The sequence below is a fragment of the Armigeres subalbatus genome, chromosome 2 (genome assembly GCF_024139115.2).
Source record: "Armigeres subalbatus isolate Guangzhou_Male chromosome 2, GZ_Asu_2, whole genome shotgun sequence".
Lineage (NCBI taxonomy): Eukaryota > Metazoa > Arthropoda > Insecta > Diptera > Culicidae > Armigeres > Armigeres subalbatus.
In genome coordinates, this window is record NC_085140.1 from 119105868 (window position 1) to 119133538 (window position 27671).

Consider the following 27671-nt stretch of genomic DNA (forward strand, 5'->3'; position numbering starts at 1 on the left):
TCTGAAGATTGTATGTCATACCCCAGAAACCCATTGCCCAGAAAGTGATTCCCCAGAAATGAATTCCCCTGAATGCACTACTCCCCAGAAAACCATTCCCCAGAATACCACAATCCCCAGAAAGACATTCCCCAGAATGCCCCTATCCCCCGAAAGACATTTCCCAGAATGCCTCCATCCTCCGAAAGACATTCCCCAGAATGTCCTAATCCCCAGAATGCACCATTTCCTAGCTTAGTCTAAATAGTTCGTAATTGCTTCATCCTGCAAATGCGTATTTTAAAGAAGAAGTCATGTACTCTTTTGCCTTATTCCGGCAAATGCATACTTTTAAAGGAGTCATTTACTATTCTGCCTTTTTCCTGGCAAATGCGTACGTTTGAAGAAGAAGTTATCTACTCGTTTGCCTTTTTCCGGGCAAACGCATACTTTTAAAGAAGAAGTCATCTGATATTTTGCATTATCCCGGCAAATGCGTACTTTTAAAGAAGGAGTCATCTACTCTTTTGCATTATCCTGGCAAATGCGTACTTTAAAAAATGAGTGATTAACTCTTTTACCTTTTCTGAGCAAATGCATACTTCTGAAGAAGTATCCGAGCAAAGATGGAGAGCAAATCGATAACTAATTTTGTTGTTGTGAAATCGCCTAGTTTTGATAACTCAGCATGATATCCTTTTGGTCGTTTTAACGGTTAAAATAACAAAATGTATAGCAGAAAAATCTTACTGTGACATCAAATTGAAAACTATTTCTGCTGTCGATGAGAGCAAATCGAAAACTGATATTGATATTGGTTTTGGATAACGAAATAAGTAATCAGTTTAATATCAGTTCATATTATTCAGAAATCAACATCAAATTGATACCTAAATAAGTTATCAATCATAAATATCAAAGTTTATGTTTATGATGTGTTGTTTATGTTTATGTTTATGATATGATGTTTATGTTTATGATTAAGTTTATGATTTCAATTTGATGTCGATATCAAAATATGTTTTCTTTTTGCTCTCATTATGATGTCAGGCTTTGCTCGGGTAGTTATCTACTCGTTTGCCTTTTTCCGGGCAAACGCATACTTTAAAAAAAGGAGTCATCTACTCTTTTGTCTTATTCCAGGTAAATACATACTTCCAAAAATGGAAATCATATATTCTTACGACCCATTGCATTTCATACTCTTTTCAACGATTATGCCAAATGGTCATTATGCCAAACGGCTTTATGCCAAACTGCATTATGCCATATGGGCTTCCCCCAATATGAACAACGAGTATAATTGATTATATGCTCCTTCGTATTATATGTGAGCCCTAACGAACATATCAAATGGGCTCCATTCCGGGCAAATGCGCGCTTTAAAATAAGGCAGCATATGTCGTTTTGCCTTATTCCGGGCAAATGCGTACTTCAATATAAGTATTTTTGCATAGAAATATAGTATCTAGTATTTTTAATTTATAGAAATGACAGCGAAAACATAGTTTCTTAGACTGATACCTTTTTCTGGGGAACGGGTCATTCTGGGTTTTTGGTTTCTGGGGAATGGGTCATTCGGGATTTTTTTTCTGGGGAATGGGTCATTCTGGGGATTTCTTTTCCGGGAAATGGTGCATTCTGGGGAATATCATTCTGGAGAATTGGTCGTTCTGGGAAATGGAATTCTGGGAAATACCATTCTGGGGAACTGATTCTGGGGATTGGTATTCTGGGCATTGACATACAACCAGTTCTGAATACTCAGACAAGTTGAGCCATCCTGAACGATATGCGTGTGATTAATTTTCAGGAATACGAGATACTCAAGATACTCCAAAACGTTCCGGAGTTCAGCCCACTGTATCTACCGAACCAACCAAGGTTTTTGCAATGTCCTCATTGTCAGTATACCAACCCAAGTTCAATAGGATTATGTGCATCATGCAAACTAAATTTTCTTGAATTCGAGATGCTCAAAGTATTCCAAAACGTTCTGGAGTTTAGCCCACGGTATCTATCAGATCAATCACGACTTCGACCAGTGTGCTCATCGTCGATATACACCCAATTTGGTTCAATAAGCATATACGCATCATGCAAATATAATTTTCTTAAATACGGGATGCTCAAGATACTCCAAAACGTTCTGGAGTTCAGCCCACGGTATCTATCAGATCAACCAAGGCTTTTGCAATGTCTTCATCGTCGGTATTCGCCCAATCTGGTCCAATAAGCATCATATACGCATCATGCAAACTAAATTTTCTTGAATACGAGATGCTCAAAGTATTCCAAAACGTTCTGGAGTTTTGGACTGGGTAATACGAAGAGCAGGGATTAACACGAGTGGTACAATTTTCAGTAAGTCCGTCCAGCTATTTGGCTTCACCGACGCCATAGATATTATGGCACGTAACTCTGAGAAGATGGAGCAAACCAACATCAGACTGAAGAGGGAAGCTAAGCGGATCGGACTGGTCATCAACACGTCGAAGACGAAGTACATGATAGGAAGAGGTTCAAGAGAAGACAATGTGAGGCATCCACCGCGAGTTTGCATCGTAGTGGCGAAATCGAGGTGGTAGAAGAATTTGTGTACTTGGGCTCACTGGTGACTGCCGAAAATGATACCAATAGAACAGAACCATCAGAGTAACCAAGAAAATAATTTTAGTATGGCATCATTTGCTTCCACGAGTCGATATCGAGTCGAAGAACATCGAATCATGCAGGGCCTATTGTAGTTTGAGAAAATAATTAATAAAATCATATCGGCTCAATGAACCTGCTGGGACGTTTAACGCTGCACGAATACATTTGTCATGTCCCAAAAAGTTCGAGATAACACCAGATCTCGACGTTTTCTGCATGTCTATGACATTCGTCATAGAAAAAAAATCGATTTCGAAAAACTTTCCATATCCCAAAGTCATTTTTTTTTTTAATATAACACCAGATCTCGACGTTTCATGCATTACTAATCGTTTTCGAAATTTTCCCGTATCCCCCCCCCCGGAAAACTTTTCGTGTTTCAGTCAAACTTTGACCGTTTTGGTCAAACACTTAACGAAGTCCGATTGTTGGAGTTGGGGGAGCATGAGCATCCCATTCTCAATCAGAAAGTAATCCAAAGGTGCGCGGAGTCCCCATTCACCGGGGGTCTTGCCTGCCGCATTTTCGCGGAGTCTATCTGAAGAAACTGTAGAGCATTCGCCACCACGCTGCTCCGTGAATTCAAAGGGACCACATCCGGTTGGACTGAATTACCAAACTTAAGGGACCAACAAATTATCTACTGGTCCCGAACCGGACATACACCGTTCTCACACAATGTTGGTGCGAGCCCCATTCGGACACCCTGCGGTCTATGGCGCCCATAATTCGGCTGAACATACTTGTGTCCAAAATACCACATTCATAGAGAAGCGTATGGAGTCCCCAGGTATCTGGCACCCCCAATCCTACCTCTACGTTTAACAATAGCCAACATCTTTGAGTTTCCCATTGTTCGGTTGAAATTGGGTTTCCCACTGACAATTCTATTTTGTAAACAAACCACTATTCCGAAGTGATTTTTTCCAAATAGACGTAATTATTTTTCATCATTTTTCAAGAACTTGTGCGAAAGTATGAATGCGAGGTGTATTTCAACCAAAATATTGATATCTTTAATAAATTTTCATATTTCAATCGGCACCAAACTTCGCCAAAATATCATGATATTTAAAACATATTTTTAATGGCAAGTTTCAACGACTATGATTACGCCTTTGTAATAAATTAATCGATGATTTTGATGCTGGCATCAGAAACATGGCCACTTTGCAGACCCCTGGGAGTCCCCAACAGCATTAGAGATGCCCTTGCCGACAACGCAGCCAGAATTATGGGCCTCATTTGCTTCCTTAAGGATGGGGACCTGTATCGTCGCATCTAAATTTAAACCGTTTTTATTTGCTTTCCGGGTCAAACCCGGGTGTAAGGACCGTAATCCGAGGCTTTGGGCTTTTCTTGGTATTACACGTGTGCTCTCTCCCCAGCCGATCTACAATCCATTGCATCGACTTGCATAGACCAGATTTTACAACCTGTGCAAGTATTTCCTAAACATTTCACCGCCCTTATTACTAATTCGATTCCAAATGCTAAACTCACCTTCTGAACTACTTGCTTCTGAATAATCTGTTTGATTGGCTGACCGGCCTGATTTCGAACCACAATGCTAGGCGATTTATTTACAACTTGCTGAGTTACCACCGCAGGGGAGCTAACCACCACAGGGGCAGCTTGCTGCTGCTGCGGCTGTTGTTGTTGCACTTGGACTTGCTGCTGTTGCACCTGAATTTGCTGCGGTTGGGGCTGAGTGATCACGGGAGGCGTCACCGTCACCGAGGCGGCTGCTGTGCTGGGCGCCACGTTGCTGCTGGAAGCGGCGGAACCACTTGCAACAGGACTAGCGCCAGCAGCCACCTTGGTGATGATTTTCTGACCGACCTTCGCGGCTATGGTTTGTTTGCTAGCGGGGTTTGCTCCTTCAAGAGAAATAAGAGGAAAACACAAATGTAAGTTTGAAGGCCAAGTCGTTCCCCCTGGCCGCCAGCGGCTTTCTTGGCTGGAACGATACATCGCCGTTTATTGTACAACTTTAGAAACTTTTCCAACGTACCAGGTGCTGCGCTGAGAACATGCAGTTTTCCGTCGGCAGTCTGAATCAGCTGCTGTCCCGGGTTCAGACCACGTACGCTAACTTTTCCATCTGGACCCCGAATGATTTGAACTTTTTGCGGACCGTCGGGTTTCGCCGGAGGGGTAGCTGCTTGCTGAGCCTTAGATTGTTGGGGACTGGGAGTCGCCGATGGTGCTGGGGTTGGAGAAGCTCGAGCCGGTTGGGTGATATTTTGCTGAATAACTTTTGTTGTGCCGTCAGCATTTTTGACGATTATTCGTCGCTGAACGATTGTTTGCTTGGGAGGGGTGGCACCATCCGTCGATTGGCCTAGATAAGAAAAAAAATGTCAAAATCAATTGAACTATAAATTATTCAAATATAACAATTCAAACCTTGTTTGAGTTCCATCGCACGTTTCTGATTGTGAGCTGCTCGTTGTATCCGGAGTTGCTGTTCCATTTTTTCCGTGATCTCCTCTCGAGAGGCTTTACTGGAAATGACCGCTGATTTGTTTTGGATGTTACCCGATGAGGCATTGTTGCTGCTAACACTGCCGTTGTTGGTTGGAGTCGACGAATTGGATGATTCACCAGACGATGTAGGTGTCGGACGAGTAACAGGAAGCTTCCCGGTACTGGTGCGGGTGACATGTTGGGCTTGTGCCGCAGCAATTTTCTCTTGCTTTTCTCCGTATAGCTTGATTTCCCACAGCTCTAGCTTGTCTTCATCGATCCACTCTTCGCTGACCTGCGGTTCGGTTTGCTGTGGAGATTCGGCGCGTTTTCGCTTTCGTAAACCCGAACGGATGGATTGCACCTCTAAGTATCGGAAATAATAAACACGTTAACATTTGACAAAGAATGCTGATTTGAAAGCGAATCATTACTTACCACGAACAGTTTTTGGGAGCTCCAGTGGAATGACTACTTTTCGACGCAAGTATTGCATTCTCTCGTTGAAGATTCCCGCGTACCGATGTTTGAGAATTTCCAGTGACATAATCTCTGACTCGGTTGTTACCTGTTATTGCAGAAACGTTGTAAATTCGATACTTTATAAGCAACGTTCATGGCTTACCTGATGTTTTCCGTCGCTTGTGACCGGTTTCATGGCCATGTCGTCCCACCGTAGGCATGTCCATAGGATGCGCAACTGCAGACCAACAGCAGACAACGTGCTCAAATTGAGCGTGCGATACAGCCAACATGTTTTGAACAATGGTCTCGCACACGGATAAGGCCACACGGAGTTGTTGTTCTTGGCTACATGGTGGAAACCTGCCACTGCCAAGCGACCTCCGTTGCGGGCCAACTTGAGCAGCTCATGTGTGGGCAGAACCATAATCGAGGTAGTTTGTTTGCGCGTCCAGAAATAATTGACCGCAGGATATTTTGGTTTTACCGGACCGACAACAGTCGATTTACTTTCACTTTTAACCTTCTCATCTTTTCCTTCGGGCACCAGGGCTTTACGAAGATAAATCTTTCCTTTGGTAGCACTGGCGGAATAAATCCGCGGACTGCCATCGGATGCAAGCTCCTGCTCTTCTGGTTCTTCCTTCTTTACGCAACGGGATGGCAGAGCAAATCGGCGATTTGGTTTGTGTTCCTTCTTTGGTAAAACAATCACTTCCTCTTCTTTAACCTTGACCTCAGCTTCTTCAACAACTAGTGAGTTGTTTTTGCTATTTCGCGACCGTCCCCGACGGGTGGAGCGTGGTTCATCGCACGAATTTTCCGAGATGGAATTGGAGTTCTCGTTCAGCTTCAAACTATCATCAACCTTTTCCGAGACATTTAAATCCGGCTCACCTTCCGTGCTGACAATTTCTTCCTTTACGACCATATCGGGAGCGTCCTCGGTCTTGATTTCAACCTCATTCGTTATGTTGTTGTTGTGTTCGTCTGGCATTTTGGGAGCCGCCATAGTTTGAACAAGTTGTTCGTCATATTCAATCAGATGCTGATGAGCACAGTCCCAATCATCGAGAATCGAGCGATACCGGGTCATCGTAAAGTTGGCCAGCATGGAGTCGAAATTTTCCGCTTTATTCTCGGTCAGTTTCTGCTCAAGGATTGACTTAACACCGGCCGTTGGGGTGGCCATTGGAGTGGATTGCAGTGCTTGAGCGCGCTTCAGAAGCGGTGACAGTTCATCTTTGATGGATTGTTTTTGCAAGCATAAAGGCGAATAACATTGACCATTTTCGCAATCTACCGAGTAGCACTTGCTCTGCTGGACCAGAGCATTTACTTTTTGGTATTTGGAACGTAGAGGAAGGATTTTTTCAATCAAAGATTCTAACTGTTCACCGTTCAGTCGAATCGTTTGTCTATTGACTGGCAATTGATTCCTTGTGTTGGAATTGTGACGACTGTTTATGATGGATTGCAGTTGTTTTCTACGCATTCGCCTGGCCGTGTTTGGACTGTTTCCGGCTTGTGAATCACATTCACTTCGATGTCGTTATCATCCTTCACTTTGGCGAATTTTTGCTCTTCCGCTTCTTTTAGATCAACTCGTCGCTGAAGTAATCCGTCCAATACTGAAGCAGCCTTGGCGATCTTGGGATACAAAATTCGGCCGCCTGGTGTAGAAAGTGCCTTACAAATGTCGATTTGATCGTACGTTTCTGGGACATGGAATGTTTCCGTCTGATTGAATTTGTCCTCTAACCGACTATCCAATGCTTCATTTCCGGTTAAGAAGTCAAGATCTGTGCTTCCATTGCGTACGAGTTGGTACGCCTCATGCGTTTTGGCGTCAATTTTCAGAAGCTTCTTGTGCACTTCAGCCACAATCGGTAACAAAACGTGACTCAAATCATTTGTTTCTCGGCCAATTTTCTTGACTTTTCTTCGACTGAAGGACATCCAGACCCAATCCCACTGTCCATGTATACGATATTCTTCTCCCTTCTGCTTCCAAACCTGATGCCTGAGTCCGAGCGAATACTTGACGAAATTAAACGTGCTTCGGTTGCGCTCTTCTTCATCATCTCGTTCTCGCTTCTCCCGTTTTTCAAGTTTCTTTTTTTCTTCTCGCTCGGCCGACGTTATTTTGTACATTTTAGTGTGACCAAGTTGTTCGTGCCACACACCAGCAAATATTACACTCCTCATGCAGGACTGCAGAATACACAGGATTCGAGCAAAGTCTTTTGCTTTGGTACAAGCGCTTATAGCGCCAATCCAAATTTTTCTTAACTTTGTCCAGTTTTGGTGAAGGTAAGGCGAAGCGACTGCCTGTTCTAACGCGATGATGCTCTGTTTAATCGTCGAAATAATTTGCGTTTGTGTGCTATTCATTCCTCCGCCGAGCCATTTGAACTCAGAAGCTTGGGTTAGAGAGAACTTGTGCGACAAATGTCTTTTCTTGTCCCTGTCTTCATTTCTTTGGGGCTTGTTCAGCGCAATCGGATTGATGGAGTATTGATTCACGTATGCTTTGAACCCATTTTCCATACCCAACTTGAAATGGAGTGTCCCATTAGATATCTGAGTTAATTTGTTACGAGTTATTCGTGACTCATCATCCTCTTTAGTTAACGAGTTCTTTCTCTTCATATCTTCGGCAGTGAAAGTCCGTGGAGCCAATGATCCCGTCTTCAATCGTGTCACATGCTTGTCACTCGAAGCTTTAGAGTCGTCGTCTTCCTTACTCGAGGACTCGTCTCCGTTGGGCGCATCATTGGATTTCTCATTGGATGCTTCACTATCGCCACCGTCCTTCAGCTCGTCGACGTCCATTTTTCCATCGGGATTTTTACTTGCCTGACCTTCTTCCAACAACCTCTCCAATCGCCACTGGGACAGCTGTTGGGTTACTTTGGCCTTGGGAGAGAGGAGACGATTGCGCTTAATAGTTTGAACCTGTGGCTGCGGGTTGATTGTGTAGCAACAGGTTGCTGTATCTGTATCTGAATCTGCTGGGGTTGCTGAGGCTGTGGCGAGGAGGTAACGATTTGATGCACTTGCTGTACTTTCGTTGTACCTGTTGAATTGGCTGTATCTGTTGGATCGGTTGGTTCTGCTGGATTTGAATGGGTTGATTGCTGATAATCTTTTGACCGCCACCTATCATAATCCGTTGGCCACCGATCATGATCTACCTGGTGAGGCAACGATCTGTTGAACTACCTTTTGCCCACCGGCTTGGTTGATAATAATCTGCTGGATGTAGCGTTCTGGATTGAGTATCTGTTTCTGCACGGCTGGCCGGTGGGAGTTGTCGACCAGAACCTTCTGCGTCTGCACCGGACTTTGACCAGAGTTCGATTCAACCACGACTTTTTGCCCAGCGTTTTGCAGCAGTTGCTGTAAATTGGATTAACCACTTTCTGAACGGGACTTCCTGTTGTGGTTATCAGCTGTCCGCAGGTGATAATTTTCTGCACTGTTCCTGCTGATTGTTGATGATTATCTTCGCGGAGTAACCGGCTGTTGTGTCGTACTGGTCGCTTGCACCTGAGGGAGAAAAGGATGATAAATGAGGTAATTTTAACTGAAAGCCATGTCAGTTGTTACAATACATAAATACAGTGTTGACCTGATTATGTCGCTCCCATTGATTTTGTCTGCCTGACCATGTCGATTGGCTGGGTTCAATTCCGCTGCCGGTTCATTTTTCGCGTTTTGGAAATTTTCCCGACTTTCTTGGGCAAGTATCATCATATTAGCCTCGATATTCGAATGCAAAATTGTAATTGGCTTAAAACTTCCAGTTAATAACTTTGGGCTTAATGAACACTAAGCTGCGAGGCGGCAATCAGTAGGGGTTGGGAAGCAGAAAACAACCATCAAGCGCACAATTCAGTGAACCAAATAATGAACCATCCTGAAAAGTAATTCAAGTATTCACCAGTAGGAGGTAACCAATGGAGATAACTTTTATTCGTAGAGCGTAGTTTGGTTATCTGGAACTTTCTAAAATTACGTGTGACTTTGATGCATACTGTATCGACTACCTTTTGCGTGGCGATCCGATTTCAGTTTTCTCCGACTGGACTTTCAGTTGCCGTTAATTTTCCAAACTTGTTTTACAGAAATACAAGAAAATCTAATCAATTGATAAAAGAAACTGGAATCTTTCTAAAATTTGACATAATATTCTTTATCTGTATACATTTTGGTAGGGATAATTGAAGCCTGTCCACGTTAAATTCCGAACACTGGGATAATGGTCAATTTATTATGGCCATTTGATCAATTTAGGAAATGAAACATGCTGAAAGCTGCACATAAAGCGAGATATTCAGCTGTCATGTAAATTGATCGTCTCAGTGCTTTGTGAAAATGTTAAAAAGTCGCATTGGAAAATAGGTGTAAAATTTAACGTGGACTTTAGGGTGGCTCAAAAACACTTTTCCATATTTTTTATGGGCCGCCCTTTTATTCGTTCTATTGTTGCCCGTGCTCTGGACAAAACTTCAGCCAAATCGGTTGACACGTTTGGGCGGTGCTAAACTTGTTGGAAGTTTATATGGAAACATGTATGCAGAAACATCCAAAAACAGTGATTTGCAGTTGAACGGCACAATTTACGATAGCCATGATACTCATTCGGTTCTTGTAGAATAAAATACAGAATGTTATGCTGAAACACCGAGAATATTAGAGTTTATCACGCTAAGATATTAGCATTTTACTGGAGTGTTGTATGATTTATTTCTTTTCAAAGGTAAAAGAAACGAAATAGGGAAAGACGGCTTTGGCAGGTTTTGTTCTATTATTGGGGGTTTTTGTTGACCAAATTTAATGAAATTTGGCCACCATATTCTTTGATGCAAAGAATGTTTAGAATGGAGGCATAATTGGTTATAAAAACCCCCTGTTTTCTTAAACTCAGAGAAATGCTAATAACAGCCGGACAAACTCTAATCTTCTCGGGTTTTCAGCATAACATTCTGTTTTTTAATTCCCAAGATCTGAATTAGTATCATAGTTCTTCATCGTATGTTGTAGTCCAGCTGCAATTTACTGTTTTGGATGTTTCTGCATACATTTTGCATATAAACTTCCAACAGTTCTCATAAACGACCAATGGCTGAAATTTTGTCCAGAATCAGGAACAACCCATTCAAAATGTATTTTTCCGTACTAATTTGAGCCACCTATTGGACGACTTGGATTTGTGTATATTCTGAACTTTATGTATAAAGATGGGACAACACAAAGTAAGCCAAATCGTTAATCGTTAAAAATACTGTATCAAATTATACTGGAACTGGATAAGTATCATATTTTTATCGTAAATTTTGCCTCAAACTGCAAATTAATGTTTTCGATGTTTTGCATACATTTTCCATATAGACATCATAAGAAGGGCCCTCCTTAGCCGTGCGGTAAAATGCGCGGCTACAAAAGAACCATGCTGAGGTGGCTGGGTTCGATTCCGGTGCCGGTCTAGTCAATTTTGGATTTGAAATTGTCTCGACTTCCTGGGCATAAAAAGTATCATCGTGCTAGCCTACGATATACGACAAAAATGGTAACCTGAGAAACCTCGCAGTTAATAACTGTGGAGTGCTTAATGAACACTAAGCTGCGAGGCGGCTCTGTTCCAGTGTGGGAAGTAAGGCCAATAAGAAAGAAAGAAGAAGAACATACATAAGAAAAACTATATGTTTAAAAAATAAGTAAAAGGCATGTGGGTGTTCTTTATATATCAACGAAAGGTTTATTTCCTGCTCTTCAGAACAGCCAAATTTGTTAGAATCCTCAAAATTGATTAATCCATAATAGAAACGCATGCACCAGTTGTAGCACTATTATTAATTTTGGATCATTATTTGGCAAATGCTATTGTTTTCTTATGGATTGGCTAAATTGGACCACTAGTGCGGCTGTGCAAATAAACAAGGACGTCAAAATTAAAAAATCAATTTTTACAATTATGCGCTTGTTTTGGAAGAGATCAAAGTTTATCGTATCATATGAATATGCTTTATCGATATGAACTTGGTTTGCGTGAGTTGATTGCATTTGTATATAAGCACTAGTGCGACAACTGATTCTGTAGCCATAACTTTACATTAGCCCTGAGACGAGACCAGCAAAGACGGCTTCTTTTCCTTGTTTTGACACTTGTTCTTTTTTCATCACAGTTGACCATCGAGTTTCAACTGTTTCGCAGCTGTTTCACCTAAGCCCCGGGTGGACTCTTCTGAGCACAATAAAAGTGTATCCAATTCACGAATTATAAATTTATTTTCATAAGGATTTTATACGGGAACAAAACACGTTAATAACTGATTATTAATAAGCCTAACGGATGATTTGGAATACTCGTTTAAGTGAAAAAGTCTTCGTAAAACAAAATTCATGCGGAATATTTTATTTGGGATTCCAATACTTTCACACAAAAAGGTGCTGGCTACACCTGACAGTTCGTGACAGCAGTTGACTGGCAGCTTGAAGTTACATTTTCCCTCTTTGCAAGTCCGTCCCAGATCTAGCCTAAACTTCCACCGACCAAACGTTGACCGATTTGACTAAAATTTTGTCCAGAGCATCAGGGCCAAATGGAATCGAAAGAGGCGCCTATCAAGAAATTTGAAAAAGTTTTTCCCATACTAATTTGAGCCAAAATGAAGTACACCGATTCTGTTTTTACACAAATATTTTTTACACGCTGTAATTTTTGCAAAGTTGCTCCATTTTCCCCGATTCGTCGAGAAATCATAAAACTTCTTTGCAAAACTTCTTTTCTTAAACTTAATGGAGGCCTCTTTACATTGAGATACCCTATTTTCCTTCGAGATATGACTTATATCCACTCTCAAGTAGTAATTCTCCTGAAACCGGACTATTTAGAGGTTCTTAAAATACCTAAATTTATATTCTTTAAGCTTTCGAGTATATTAAGGATCGAGTTAAATTCATCAAGTATGAACCCGTTAGTTATACACGGAATCGATTTTATGGATCCCTCGATTTTAGTAAATTCTTGACTCACCAAAACTGTCTCTCAACATTTCTCTACCGATCTAGAGATCAGCATATCTTTGGAAGAGAAAGAGTGTATCCTCAATTTGCAATAATAAAATTCAAGCAGCCTTATTGAATTTGGCCGCCATCTTATTTCTTTTAAAACCATTTTTCGATATTGCAACCACCGATTTTGAAAACTAATACATCGATGAAAAGCTTAGCTTATATTTTGCATTGTGTCCGAAAATCTCAGTATGTTTTTTCTATCAACAGTTATGTACGATTTACCAATACAAAATTTGAATTATTTAATACATCTTGAATACGGCTTCGTTATGCTCTAAACTTTGAGCCTTCTAAATAAAATACTTTGGATATGCTTTTGATTTTTGAAACATATTTGGCTAAGAATAGTGTATGAAATCAAGGAACTGACGTCGTACTACCATATTAACCATAAAATAATGTTCGTTGGTCATGGCCCTTCAAATAATAATTTGGAAATCATACACTTTTGATAGAAAAAACATACCTGAGATTTTCGGACACTACAATATAAGCTAAGCTTTTCATCGATGTATTAATATTCAAAATCGGTGGTTGCGAACTTGGAAAAATGGAACGAATAATCGAGATGGCTGAGCTAAATTCAAATTGAGATCAAAATTTAATCTCAATGATGTACTAATCTGGTTTGCAAAGCTTCATCGAAAGTAGGCTAACACTGATTTTAACCATGCGTATAAGTTCAAACTTTTTTGCTTCTATTCTTGAGTTCCAGAATTCGTTTTTACTGCAAGAGATCTGATTTCATTGCTTTTGGAATTTCGAATCTCATTAACACAGAGACTCTGATCATCAGAGTTTAGCAGATCTACCATTCGTATCCGCTTCTTTCCTAATTAATCAGGCTTCAAAACCAGCCTAAATTGAGTTACATTTTGTAATTTACTCCATTGACTCCATCCGAAAGGTACAAAAGTGGGTCATCTAAAGCAAGTTATAGTAGTCCACTTCTTCACATTACTCATAAGTAGAACAAGACAGTGAGAATTGGTAGATCTTACTCGAATGCACCACAAAGGTGTCTACTCTGCATTACGGGCAGTGTTGTCCTACACTCAGGGCAAAAATTCTCTTTGATTTTACATCTAAACGTTTTTATAATCTAAACTAAGTGCAACTAATAGAAGGATATTTGAATTTTCTAAAAGTCATGTCAAACTGTCAAAAACTGCATGCCTGAGCCACAGGAGCGCGAGCACTAAAAATACACTGGAGTGTTTTCACTGATTGGTGAAATAGTTGCCACTGCCCGCCAACGGTAAAACTTGGTGGCAATGTTGCCATGCCCGCGAAGCGGACAACATTTGGCAATATAGTTGCCACTGCGCAAGCAGGAAAAGGCAACAACAAAAATATAAAAGATTTTTAAAATTTGGTTTTACGTAGAACCAGTCAAATCAAGGTACGTTACATTTTTTGGTGAAGAGTCCTGAGAAGCGCATTATAAGTGAAAAAATTTTCGTTTTTTCTCCAAGGACCCTTGGGAAAAAACAATTTCTCAAAATCCAAAAACCAAATAACAGAAAGCAAAGCTTTTTCACGCTAATCGTAGTAATCTAACACAGGAGTTCAAAATAATTGATACCAACGGAAAAATATATCTTTGTCGTTTTTTTAACGATTTATAACTGAAAATCCTTCTCCACTCGAAACTTACGTTACGTTCTCAAATTGACATTTCAATTTTTTATGGCTCAAATTCATCTGGGTGTTACTAGAAGCAAATAAAGTCTACATGTGAAATACGTGAGAGCTTTTGTTAATAAATGAAAAACATATTATTTGTTGGTGGCAATATAGTTACTACATTATAAAGGGTTAATTCGCTCTTGACTACACCTTCGGGACGTAACTTTGAAAGAACGCCCACCTTTTGCACATAAATGTTGATATGTTGGGATTTCTGAAGAAATTACTTTTAACCTTTCCCTCCATCTCCATGCGCCCTGTTTCCTTCTTGCCTCCGCTTGTCTTCCAAAGTCAATGGGTCATTGAACCTTTCGACATTCTTGAAACGGTTTAAGTCTGATTTGCATTTTTTTCTAAAGCAGATGGGACTTCGAATTTTCAAGTCAGTGTACACATTTTTTCACGCTTCTCCACTTGACTCCTATCTTGAGCAAAAACAAACCAAACATCATTACACAGATAAACTGTTTAATTTGGTTAACCCTTTCAGGACGGATGGGTATAGCCTTGGAAAGATTCGCTTCTGAGATCATGCAAAAAAATCTGCTTTGAGATCCTAAATCATCGTTTGATAGTTCTACTCAGACAAGTTGAGCCATGGGCAGCCTGGGGCAGCAGGACCATGTCCAAGGGCTTGCGACCCCTCCCAGCTGTCTGTGAGTCAGGAGAACTGCCTGGAGCGTGGAGGATTTAGCAGTGGGCTCTGCTAAAATCCCTCCCAAAAACCAAGTGCCGTAAGCAGACTCTCATCAAAGCGACTGTGCCGCTAAAAGCACAAGCCAGGGTGCCATTGGCACATCAGGATTGATCCCAGTAAGATCCTGATTATGGTATACTGGTTGCATGTTATTGGTCTTGTTTTGGATATTGAGATATTGTGAACGCGAGGGCTGAGGTCTGGTTATTCTATTCTCTTAGTAAGGCCGGGTGACACCGACCTGAAACGGCGAATGGGCTAATGGCCAGGCTGTCTTCCGTCCCCTAAAACCGTGCGTTGTAGCACGCACAATCTGTCGCTCAGCTGGCAGCTGAGTGGGAGTAAACAGATGCTTTTCCCTGACTAGCGCTGATCTGGCTCTGAACACGAAGTGTCAACCTCGCATGCCTCCTGCATGCCGCAAGGTATGTATAGATAACCATGGGATCGCGAAGGCGACTACACCAGTAGTATTCGACAGCAGCCGCAAGACCCAACAGCGATGAATTCTAACAACACAAAACACAAAACGTCGAGGGATGCAGGTGAGGCGAATGGTGGTAAGGAGAACCCTTTCACCAGACGTAGCGGCGAAGAGGTCTCCCCAAAGATCGCCGGGAAGGCGATGGAGAAGCTGGGGTCTGAGGAGGTGCCGGTTGAAGTAAGATGGACGGCCCCTGACCCGCGTCATCAAATCTGTGATGGCAGACCACGAAACGCGTGGTCACAGATGGATGAGAGCACGGTTCCGACGTGATTATGTCGTTCCTAGACAATCGGGTTAGAGCAGCAAGGATCTGAAACTTGCTGTGCAGGCACTCTGTGCCCTAGTAGTTGAGGCCAAATCAGTGGAGGTCCCTCAGAGGCCAGCAAGAGTGCGGAGAGAGTTCCGCAAACTTGTCAAGGGCGGAAGCAGGCGGATAAGGACAAGAGGGGGCAGAATCGAAATTCGTCTCCTGTCCGAAACAAACGACTGGCGGAGAGCCAGGTCGAGGAACTCCACAAAGGATGGCTGTAACAGGGGCGACCCGATGCTGAGTAAGGTTACGCAGGAGGCGAACCGAAGCAGCTCGAGAGTCCCAGCCCGAAGCCAGAGAAAGGAAGAAGGACAGGCAGAAGGATGGTCCAAGCCGGTGAACCCAGTCGCCACCATCGAGGACCACTGAAGCTCGCCGGGAGGAAGATCTACCGTGGAGGGAGTCGTGAATCCCAAGAAGGCGAGAAGGCAACGGCAGCAGGCCGCAGAGAAAGCGCGAGGCAGCGATACGCGCCACTGCTAAGAAGGGTAGAGCCCAGAAGGAGACGGGTGCGCCTTCAATTCAGTGGTAAGCGTAAAGACAGAGGCGAGGCGATTATCGTCATGCTGATGACAAAGCTACGCCGAAGTCTTGAAGCCGCCGAGAGTTGATGACAAACTCGCTGGCCTGGGAGAGATTCAACTGCATCCGAAGGACGCGGAGAGGCGATGATTCTCGTCTTGAAGCGGATGCTCTCAGAAGAGTACTGAGTACAAAAGTTGACGGAGGAAGTCCTGGGCGATGGGGTTCAAGTAAATATGTCCAGTTTCGACATCCAGTGCAGGGCCTGGATAAATGGAGCTAGAGATCGTCGACGCACTGAGAGATAGTGCAGTTGAGATCCAGGAATCTACGGTTCAGTTACGCAAAACTTCGAGGAATGCAGGTTGCCTCATTCCAGTACCTCAGGCTGAGGAAAAAAGGTAATGGATAAGGCTAAACTGAAAGTGGGTTGGTCGGTATGTCCTAAGTATAAGAACCGCTTCAGACCTGTTTCTCCCCAACGGTCATAAATCTTATGAATGTAAAGGCCCTAATCGCAGTAAGCTATGCCGTAGGTGTGGAGTTGAAGGCCACCAAGCTCGCACCTGTCAGGCTGCACCAGGTGTCTGATCTGTCCCCGGTACGACAACAGACACCTCACCGGTGTCCAGGCTTGTCCGGCCTCTAGAAGGATCCAGACACGCAGGTGCCAGAATCTGAACCACTGCAAGGCGGCTCAATGAATTATTGCGGTGGCTGATTTTCACTCGCGCAGCCACATCCAGGCCTATAGTATATGCACAAAATAGCCGGTAAGAGTTAACCGCCAGTTAGTGGCGAAAGACATCTAACGCTGGTTTTCTCAAAATTAGAGCTTTTCATGAAAAACTATTTGGTACCGGTTATGAGGGATGGTGTCCACTACTACGCATACCAAATATTTTTCGATTAAAGTGCTTAATTTTGAGAAATCAACCTTAGATGCCTTTCGCCATACTGATTTCAGAAAGTTAACTCTTGTGTGCCTGTAAGCACGCTCAAAGCAGTCGATTCATTGCTGCTACAACAGTCGGTTACTGAGTGTAAAGCTGATGTAGCTTTGCTGCGATCCATACCGCATCCTCCGGTAACGGTAGTTGATTGCGGATAAGTCTCAGATGGTGGCCATCTGGACTTGCGGGCAATATCCCCAGGAGATAGTATCATCACCTGATGATGAGGGTTTCGTTATAGCAAAGGTAAACGGTGTTTACTTTTGTGCTGCTACTCCTCCCAGGTGGAGTATAGTGCAGTTTACTAGGGTAGTAGATATTCTTGCAGCAAACTAACTGGCTTAAAACCGTTAGTTGTGCAGGCGACTTCAATGCGTGGGCAGTGGACTGGGATCCCGGTCCACAAACGCCAGAGGTCATACCCTGCTAGAGTCGCTAGCGGTATTGAACGTAGTCCTGCTGAATGAAGGCCAAGTGCCAACGTTCAGGGACCGAACGGTGATTCATGCATCGATGTGACCTTCTGCGGCGCGGGATGGACAGTGGAGCCAGAATGGGAGGTTCATGAGATACCTCCAGCGATCATCAGGAAATTCGTTTTATGATCCGGTATCCCCGTAGCACATAAGGCGGATCGGCAAAGCCGATCTGGGATGACCTCGCAGTTCAACCCAGAACTCTTGGAGGAATCACTACGATGGGAGACGCGAACAAGGATTAAGTGGCGCAGGTTAATCGATGTACTAACCCGTGCATGCGATGTGACGATGCCTAGGAGGAAAAACCTCTCGAAACCGGACCTATGTACTGGTGGACTGACACGTCAGACCTTCGTAGAACCTGTCTTCGAGCAAAGAGAAGGCTGCACGTGACAGAACAGACACTGATAAGTCGAGAGACGCAGGGTGTTCCAGACAGCGAGCAGAGCTCAAGACTACGAGATCAAATGTAGTAAGAGAGCCTGCTTCGAGCGGCTGTGCAGGATGGCAAACGACAATCCATGGGGAGATGCATCAGGATGGTGATGGCTAGGAACAATACCGCCACCTGAGAAATCTCGGGGATGTTCAAAATAGTCGACGGTTGTTTCCGAGGCATGAATCATCGAACTGGCCCGCTACTCCGTACGAGTCAGTTGACGTGGTACCGCTAGTGACTAACGAAGAGCTTATCGTAGCCAGAAAACTTAGCTCAATAGGCAGGCCGGATGTATTCCAAACCTGGCCCTTAAACACGCCATTCTTGCACCGTATATGTTCAGGACTGCCTCCAGAGATGCATGGACGAAGGAAACCAGATCGATGGAAACGGCGAAATTGGTGCTGTTACCGAAGCCTGGCAAACAGCCGGGGATCCTTCGGCATACAGACCAATTGCCTACTCGACACAGCTGAAAGGGTCATTCTAGAGGTCATTCTGAATAGATTGTCGGCTTATACAGAGTGTGCTGGTGTATCTAGCAACCAGTATGGCTTCCGTAAGGGCCGTTCTACCATCGAAGCAATTCGAGCGGTAACGGATACGCCAAGATAGCGAGAGTTTAAACAGAAGAGGTATAGGTACTGCGCGTTGATTACACTTGATGTAAAAACGCGTTTAACAATCTAGCTGGGCAGCAATTGCTGACTCCTGCACCGATTGAGAGTTCCGGATTACCTGTGCAGGATACTGAAAAGCTATTTTCAGAATAGGGTGCTGTATACGACACTGATGCTGGTCAAAGTCGATCGTGGTGTCGCGGGTGTTCCACAGGGATCGATCCTCGACCGGTTCTGTGGAATATTATGTACGATGGAGTATTACGCCTAAGTCTCGGCCGGTGTGAAATAGAAGGCTTCGCGGATGATGTAATGCTGGAGGTAACAGGAGACACTCTCGACGAAGTCGAACTGAAGGCTTCATGCCGATTGGCAGAGTGGAGAATGGCTCAACTCGAGGCGTTGTCCTTGCACATCACAAGACGGAAGTCTTGGTAGTGCATAACCGTCATGGGCCACAACAGGCGAGGATAAGTAAGGGACCTGCACATTAACTCCGTGAGGTCTCTCAAGCATCTGGGCGTGATGATCGGATAAGCTCAATTTTACGACCACGTCGATTATGCATGTCAGCGGCTTCATTGGCGATAAAATCTTTATCACGAATGATGTCCAACAGATCGGCGATGCATAGTCAAGTGCGTAGGCTGATAGCTGGCGTAGCATTGTCTATCATCCGTTATGGCGTGCGGCATGGGCCGTAGCACTAAAAGCCAATACAATGTAAAAATTGATCAGAGTACACCGGCAGTGTTTACGTGTCAGACGCATATCGCACCATATCATATGGGGGCGGTGTGCGTTATAGCTGGAATGATGCCGATCGACATACTCTTAGAGGAGGATGTGAGTGCTACAACGAAAGGGACTCGGTGCAGGTGCGACGTGTCAAGAGAGCAGCTTCGTTGCTCAAATGGCAAAGAGCATGGGAACCGCATCAAGGTCGTTGGACCCCAGATGATTCCGATGTGTCCAACTGGGTTGATAAAGCATGTAAATCAACTTCCACCTAACACAGGTGTTGTCTGAACATGGCTGCTTAAGAAATTCCTACACAGGTTTGGCTTCGCAGATTCTGCGGAGTGTCCTGAATGTGGGTGAGGTAGAATCGGCAGAGCATGTGATGTTCGCATGCCCGCGATTCGAGATAGAACCCAATGCCATGCTGCTTATTAATGGTATGGATACAACCCCGGACAACCTCGTCGAGAGGATGTGCCGGGAGGAAGCTATATGGAATGCGTGAACACAGCATCTCAACAGATTTATCGAAACTGCAGCGGTGGTGGCGTCTGAACAAAACCAACGTGTGCAGTAGACACCTGTGATGCAGTGAACATTTGCTCACCCCGACAAAACATGTCGCGGGTGGGCTGCGAGGACCTCGATGTAGATATAGAGGTCATTGCGGTTCACGCGCGGTGGTTGTTTCGGTGCTCGTCTCCAACGTGAGATTATGATACGGACCGTTAGGTTACTATCATAGCTTGCGATCGACGGGTGGTGAGGTAGCCACCTTGAAGTCGATGTTGTGTGTATTGACGTCAAGTGCGTTAGCATGGCGTGAGCGTTCTCAATAGTCCCCCTGATGTTTCTTATGCGGGCCGGGGTACGGGACTGGCGAAAGGGTTTGGTTTTAGTGGGTCGGTAAAGTTGCGACAACAAAATCCCACACTACCTAGTACTCCTCAGGTGTCTGGTTGGAATTTCCGTTTACCCTTGCTCAAGAAAAAAAAAAGACAAGTTGAGCCATCCTGAACGATATGCGTGTGATTAATTTTCAGGAATACGAGATACTCAAGATACTCCAAAACGTTCCGAGTTCAAACGTATCTACCGAACCAACCAAGGTTTTGCAATGTCCTCTGTCAGTATACCAACCAAGTTCAATAGGATTATGTGCATCATGCAAACTTTTCTTGAATTCGAGATGCTCAAAGTATTCAAAACGTTCTGGAGTTTAGCCACGGTATCTATCAGATCAATCACGACTACCAGTGTGCTCATCGTCGATATACACCCAATTTGGTTCAATAAGCATATACGCATCATGCAAATATAATTTTCTTAAATACGGATGCTCAAGATACTCCAAAACGTTCTGGAGTTCAGCCCCGGTATCTATCAGATCATCCAAGGCTATTGCAATGTCTTCATCGTCGGTATTCGCCCAATCTGGTCCAATAAGCATCATATACGCATCATGCAAACTAAATTTTCTTGAATGAGGATGCTCAAAGTTTCAAAACGTTCTGGAGTTTTGGAATGGGTATCGAAACGGGGATTAACACGAGTGGTACATTTTCAGTAAGTCCGTCCAGCTTTTGGCTTCACCGACGCCATAGATATTATGGCACGTAACTCTGAGAAGATGGAGGAACCATCCAGTGAAGAGGAAGCTAAGCGGATCGGACTGGTCATCAACACGTCGAAGACGAAGTACATGATAGGAAGAGGTTCAAGAGAGACAATGTGAGGCATCACGAGTTTGCATCGTAGTGGCGAAATCAGGTGGTAGAAGAATTTGTGTACTTGGCTCACTGGTGACTGCCGAAAATGATACCAATAGAACAGAACCATCAGAGTAACCAAGAAAATAATTTTAGTATGGCATCTTGCTTCACGAGTCGATATCAGGTCGAAGAACATCAGATCATGGAGGCCTATTGTAGTTTGAGAAAATAATTAATAAAATCATATCGGCTCAATGAACCTGCTGGGACGTTTAACGCTGCACGAATACATTTGTCATGTCCCAAAAGTTCAGACACCAGATCTCGAGTTTTCTGCATGTCTATGACTGGTCATAGAAAAAAAATCGATTTCGAAAAACTTTCCATTCCCAAAGTCATTTTTTAATATAACACCAGATCTCTACGTTTCTATACATCTAATCGTTTTCAAATTTTTCCGTGTCACCCTCTCCCCCTTTTGGAAAACTTTTCGTGTCAATCTTTGACCGTCTTGGTGACACTTAACGAGCCGATTGTTGGGGTTGGGGAGCATCCATCCTCAATCAGAAAGTAATCAAAGTGCGCGGATTGTTCACCGGGGTCTTGCCTGCCACATTTTCCGGAGTCTATCTGAAGAAACCAAACCAATTCAAAGGGACCACATCGGTTGGACTGAATTACTAAACTAAAGGGACCAACAAACTATCTACCGTCGAACCGGACGCCACCGTTCTCACACAATGTTGGTGCGAGCCCCATTCGGACACCCTGCGGTCGTATGCGCCCATAATTCGGTTGACATACCTGTGTCCAAACATTCATAGAAGCGTATGGATCCCAGGTGATACCCAACAGCATGAAGATGTCCCTGCCGACAGCGCAGCCAGAATTATGAGCCTCATTTGCTTCCAAGGATGGGGACCTGTATCGTTGCATCTAAATTAAACCGTTTTATTTGCTTTCGGGTCAAACCGGTGTAGAGACCGTAATCCGAGACTTTGGGCTTTTCTTGGTATTACGTGTCTCTCTCCTAAACCGATCTACAATCCATTGACTTGCATGCCAGATTTTTCAACGTGTGCAAGTATTTCCTAAACATTCCGCCCTTATTACTAATTCGATTCCAAATGCTAAACTCACCTTCTGAACTACTTGCTTCTGAATAATCTGTTTGATTGGATGCCTGATTTCGAACCACAATGCTAGGCGATTTATTTACAACTTGCTGAGTTACCACGCAGGGCTAACCACCAGGGCAGCTTGCTGCTGCTGCGGCTGTTGTTGTTGCACTTGGACTTGCTGTACCTGAATTTGCTGCGGTTGGGGCTGAGTGATCGCGGGAGGCGTCACCGTCACCGAGGCGCTGCTGTGCTGGGCGCCACGTTGCTGCTGGAAGCGCGGAACCACTAACAGGACTAGCGCCAGCAGCCACCTTGTGATGATTTTCTGACACCTTCGCGGCTATGGTTTGTTTGCTAGCGGGTTTGCTCCTTCAAGAGAAATAAGAGGAAAACACAAATGTAAGTTTGAAGGAAGTCGTTCCCGCCGCCAGCGGCTTTCTTGCTGGAACGATACATCGCCGTTTATTGTACAACTTTAGAAACTTTTCCGTCCAGGTGCTGCGCTGAGAACATGCAGTTTTCCGTCGGCGTCTGAATCAGCTGCTCCCGGGTTCAGACCGTACGCTAACTTTTCCATCTGGACCCAATAGTTTGAACTTTTGCGGACCGTCGGGTTTCGCCGGAGGGTAGCTGCTTGCTGACCTTAGTTGTTGGGGACGGAGTCGCCGATGGTGCTGGGGTTAGGCTCGAGCCGGTTGGGTGATATTTTGCTGAATAACTTTGTTGCCTCGCATTTTGACGATTATTCGTCGCTGAACGATTGTTTGCTTGGGAGGGTGGCCCATCCGTCGTGAGCCTAGAAGAAAAAAAATGTCAAAATCAATTGAACTTATTATCAAATATAACAATTCAACCTTGTTTGAGTTCCATCGCACTTTCTGATTGTGAGCTGCTCGTTGTATCCGAGTTGCTGTTATTTTTCCGTATCTCCTCTCGAGAGGCTTTACTGGAAATGACCGCTGATTTGTTTTGGATTTATCCGGATGAGACATTGTTGCTGCTAACACTGCCTTGTTGGTTGGATCGACGAATGGATGATTCACGAACGATGTAGGTGTCGGACGAGTAACAGGAAGCTTCCGTACTGGTGCGGGTGACATGTTGGGCTGCCGCAGCAATTTTCTCTTGCTTTCTCCGTATAGCTTGATTTCCCACAGCTCTAGCTTGTCTTCATCGATCCACTCTTCGCTGACCTGCGTTCGGTTTGCTGTGGAGATTCGGCGCGTTTTCGCTTTCGTAACGAACGGATGGATTGCACCTCTAGTATCGGAAATATAACACGTTAACATTTGACAAAGAATGTTGATTTGAAAGCGATTCTACACCACGACAGTTTTGGAGCTCCATGGAATGACTACTTTCGCGCAGTATTGCATTCTCTCGTTGAAGATTCCTGCGTACCGATGTTTGAGAATTTCCAGTGACATAATCTCTGACTCGTTGTTTACCTTTATTGCAGAAAACGTTGAAAATCGATATTTATAAGCAACGTTCACACTTACCTGATGTTTTCCGTCGCTTGTGACCGGTTTCATGGCCATTCGTCCCACCGTAGGCATGTCCAGGATGCGCTGCAGACCAACAGCAGACAACGTGCTCAAATTAGAGCGTGCGTAGCCAACATGTTTTGAACAATGGTCTCACACGGATAAGGCCACACAGGTTGTTGTTCTTGGCTACATGGTGAAACCTGCCACTAAAGCGACCTCCGTTGCGGCCAACGAGCACTCGTAATGATTACTCTGCAACGTTGCGGAGATTTGCTGCTACGTCGTTTTTTTTTTCTTTCGTTAGGATAGGCATATCGAGAAGTGCTCTACCACGATTGGAGTTGAATGGGACGTGGCATCAGCAGATTGTTTATCGTTAGTCAGGACATTAAACGGAAGTGGAGAACTGGGAATGTCGCTTGAAAGCTATGCATGTATTGTTAGACTTCTGGAGCTTTGCTTATTCTTAGGAACAGGAAAAACCAATCGTAAATGCTGTCCATTTCCATTTGTTCAGTCTCAAGAGATGCTTTATGTATAGGCTTTGTTTTGTTTGCTGTTTGTCATGGAATATTTTGAATTAACTTGACTAAGGACAGACAATGAACCAATAAGAGCTGACAAGTTGACGGCGAATAGGTTCAATAAGAATGAAAAATCTAGAATGTTTACCAATTTCTATAGTATTTGGATCGATCATGTACATTAGGAACTTGATAAAAGGTACGTAAAATCTGTGATGTCAATGACGGTGAAATACGAAAACGTTGTTGGAAATATAAAGCAAATTTAATTTTAAAATTTTGGAATTTTGTATCGACAGCCTTTGAATGATTACAGTTACAGTTACAGATTACAGCTCCCAAAAAACTCGAAACTTCAAAAAATTGTAAAATTTTGAATTTCTCTATTTTTCAACTCGTAACATCTGAGTGAAGTCCAAGATACGAGCATATGATATCAGGCTGGTTGTGATTATCACATGTAGTATTCAAAGTTCGTACATCGTCTACCCAAATCAGTAATCAAGCAAAATTTGGATATTCCAATGCAATGCGTAAAAAGGTGGGTTATCGTAAACAAAGCGGGAGCTCAAAAAATAAAATTTGCTCTAAAACTTTCAACCTACAGTGTTTCTGCTCCACAATTCAGACTCATGTACCCATATTCAAGGACAAATATTCAAAACCTTGTGATTCAGTGAACAACGATTGTGTGTGATTGAGTGCGAATACAACTTATATATGAACATGTTTTGAATAGTGGAGCAGATATCGTTTATTTTAGGTCACGCAAAATTCGTAAAAAAAATGGGAGGCTGAAAGTTATACTGCCGTGAGAAGAACTCACAAACTAAATCAACTAAACTGAGGATATTGGTAATGAGATTATGCAATTTACTTCCATATATAAATGGATCGCTATTCTGGTTACTTTCAATTCTAAAATAATTGTGTAGTTGGTCACAGATAAAATGTATGCCCATATAGATTTCATAATCGATCAGTTAAAAAAAAGTATTAAAACACAGGACACAGTTTACTTAAACGCTAAGGCTAAAAAGAGACATATACCTCAAGATTACTGCACCGTGGGGTATGACTGCACAAAACCCACAATCTAGGCCTTTGTCTACAATTTCAAATACTTTGGAATGCACGATAACTTCTCACCTACACACTAAGGTTTTAGAATTTGTTGAATGCTTCTCTGAAAAAAGCGCGTCTAATCTATATATATATATACAATACTGTTAATTATAAGGGCACTATATGTACAATAATCCTAATCTCGATTCGCGCACCACTTTCCCTTCTTCGAGCCGTGTCTCTCCAGGAAAGAAGAAATCGTGCATACCATTCTCTTTATCGCGCGACCCATCACATGGGCTCGCAAAAATCTCATCACGATACGGAATAAAAAATAAATCCGAAAATGGTAAAATAAAGAACAAACGAAAATAAAACAAAATCTCTAGTAGCGACTTACTTGCTGGTGCAGCTGGATATGGGTTGTGCCACCGTCGTGTTTAATCTGTACCGGGGCCAATGGCGGCGGCTGGGCTACCACGGCCTGCTGCTGGGACGGCTGAATGGCCAAGTAGATTTTCGTCGGTCCGAGAACACCCTGCTTACCGTTCGATTCCTGGGCTACTCAACAAAAAGAAAATCAATACGTTAGGTGAATCATTCGAATTGCGTGTTGCATGCAATGGATTACTAACCTTTGAGCAGCTGTTGTTTGACCTGCTGCTGCACTAGGGCGGACTGCGCAGGGGTAAATTCGGAACCTTGCAAACCTTGCAGCACTATCCGCGGGCCCTGCTGAGTCTGTATCACCTGGGCAGTGACGCATTTGATGACCGTTCCTGGCGGTTGGCCTTGCAGTAAGGTCTGCTCCACCGGATCCAGTGCCTGCTGCTGTTGTTGAGTCGCGGCGGCAAGCTGCTGGAACGTAGTTTGAGAGGTTCCTGATGCGTTGAATGCTTGCTGGACGACCGTGGTTTGTGCTATTGGCTGCTGTACAACCTGCTGGATGGTCGTTTGTTGCACCGGAGCGGCTTGCATGACTTGTTGCATTGGCTGAGCTTGAACTGGTGCAGCGGGAGGATCGACCGCATTTGCCAAAGGAATGATTTGCGCGGTTCCGTTGGGTTGTGTTTTAATGTGGGCAACAACCTGTGCCTGATTATTACCCAAGGGCCGTATTAGCACTTGCTGACCATTGAAGTTGGCCAGTTGGAGCTTGCCACTGGACAGCTGTTGGGTTAGGCTTTGGCCTTGGGAGAGAGGAGACGATTGCGCTTGAATAGTTTGAACCTGTGGCTGCGGGGTTGATTGTGTAGCAACAGGTTGCTGTATCTGTATCTGAATCTGCTGGGGTTGCTGAGGCTGTGGCGAGGAGGTAACGATTTGATGCACTTGCTGTACTTTCGGTTGTACCTGTTGGATTGGCTGTATCTGTTGGATCGGTTGGTTCTGCTGGATTTGAATGGGTTGATTGCTGATAATCTTTTGACCGCCACCTATCATAATCCGTTGGCCACCGATCATGATCTGTTGACCTGGTGAGGCAACGATCTGTTGAACTACCTTTTGCCCACCGGCTTGGTTGATAATAATCTGCTGGGGAGATGTAGCGTTCTGGATTAGTATCTGTTTCTGCACGGGCTGGCCGGTGGGAGTTGTGGCGACCAGAACCTTCTGCGTCTGCACCGGACTCTGACCAGAGTTCGATTCAACCACGACTTTTTGCCCAGCGTTTTGCAGCAGTTGCTGTAAATTGGATTGTGTAACCACTTTCTGAACGGGACTTCCTGTTGTGGTTATCAGCTGTCCACTTGAGGTGATAATTTTCTGCACTGTTCCCTGCTGATTGTTGATGATTATCTTCTGCGGAGTAACCGGCTGTTGCGGTGTCGTACTGGTCGCTTGCACCTGAGGGAGAAAAGGATGATAAATGAGGTAATTTTAACTGTAAGCCATGTCTGATTGTTACAATACATAAATACAGTGTTGACCCGATTATGTCGCTCCCCGATTTTGTCTGCCATGCTGACCATGTCGAGGTTGGCTGGGTTCAATTCCCGCTGCCGGTTCATTTTTCGCGGTTTGGAAATTTTCCCGACTTTCTTGGGCAAGTATCATCATGATATCCGAATGCAAAAATTGTAATTGGCTTAGAAACTTCGCAGTTAATAACTTTGGAAATGCTTAATGAACACTAAGCTGCGAGGCGGCAATGTCCCAGTAGGGGTTGGGAA

The 27671-nt window shown here is 43.8% G+C and overlaps 2 protein-coding genes across 2 annotated transcripts in view; both read right to left on the minus strand.

Moving 5' to 3' along the window:
* The window catches only part of LOC134209186 (nucleosome-remodeling factor subunit NURF301-like), a 130961-nt gene extending 106984 nt beyond the window's left edge, over nt 1-23977 (minus strand). The window contains 14 exon segments of the mRNA XM_062685169.1: nt 4138-4514; nt 4649-4978; nt 5044-5469; nt 5542-5671; nt 5729-7053; nt 7056-8484; nt 8553-8680; nt 8763-8967; nt 9048-9117; nt 22532-22729; nt 23026-23214; nt 23424-23678; nt 23742-23866; nt 23921-23977. Of these exon segments, the coding sequence (XP_062541153.1) occupies nt 4138-4514; nt 4649-4978; nt 5044-5469; nt 5542-5671; nt 5729-7053; nt 7056-8484; nt 8553-8680; nt 8763-8967; nt 9048-9117; nt 22532-22729; nt 23026-23214; nt 23424-23678; nt 23742-23866; nt 23921-23977 (5244 nt within the window).
* A 178-nt stretch (nt 23978-24155) lies between these two features.
* LOC134210725 (nucleosome-remodeling factor subunit NURF301-like) overlaps nt 24156-27671 on the minus strand; it is a 42830-nt gene continuing 39314 nt past the window's right edge. The window contains 2 exon segments of the mRNA XM_062686964.1: nt 24156-26058; nt 26133-27345. Of these exon segments, the coding sequence (XP_062542948.1) occupies nt 25883-26058; nt 26133-27345 (1389 nt within the window). The 3' untranslated portion in view covers nt 24156-25882.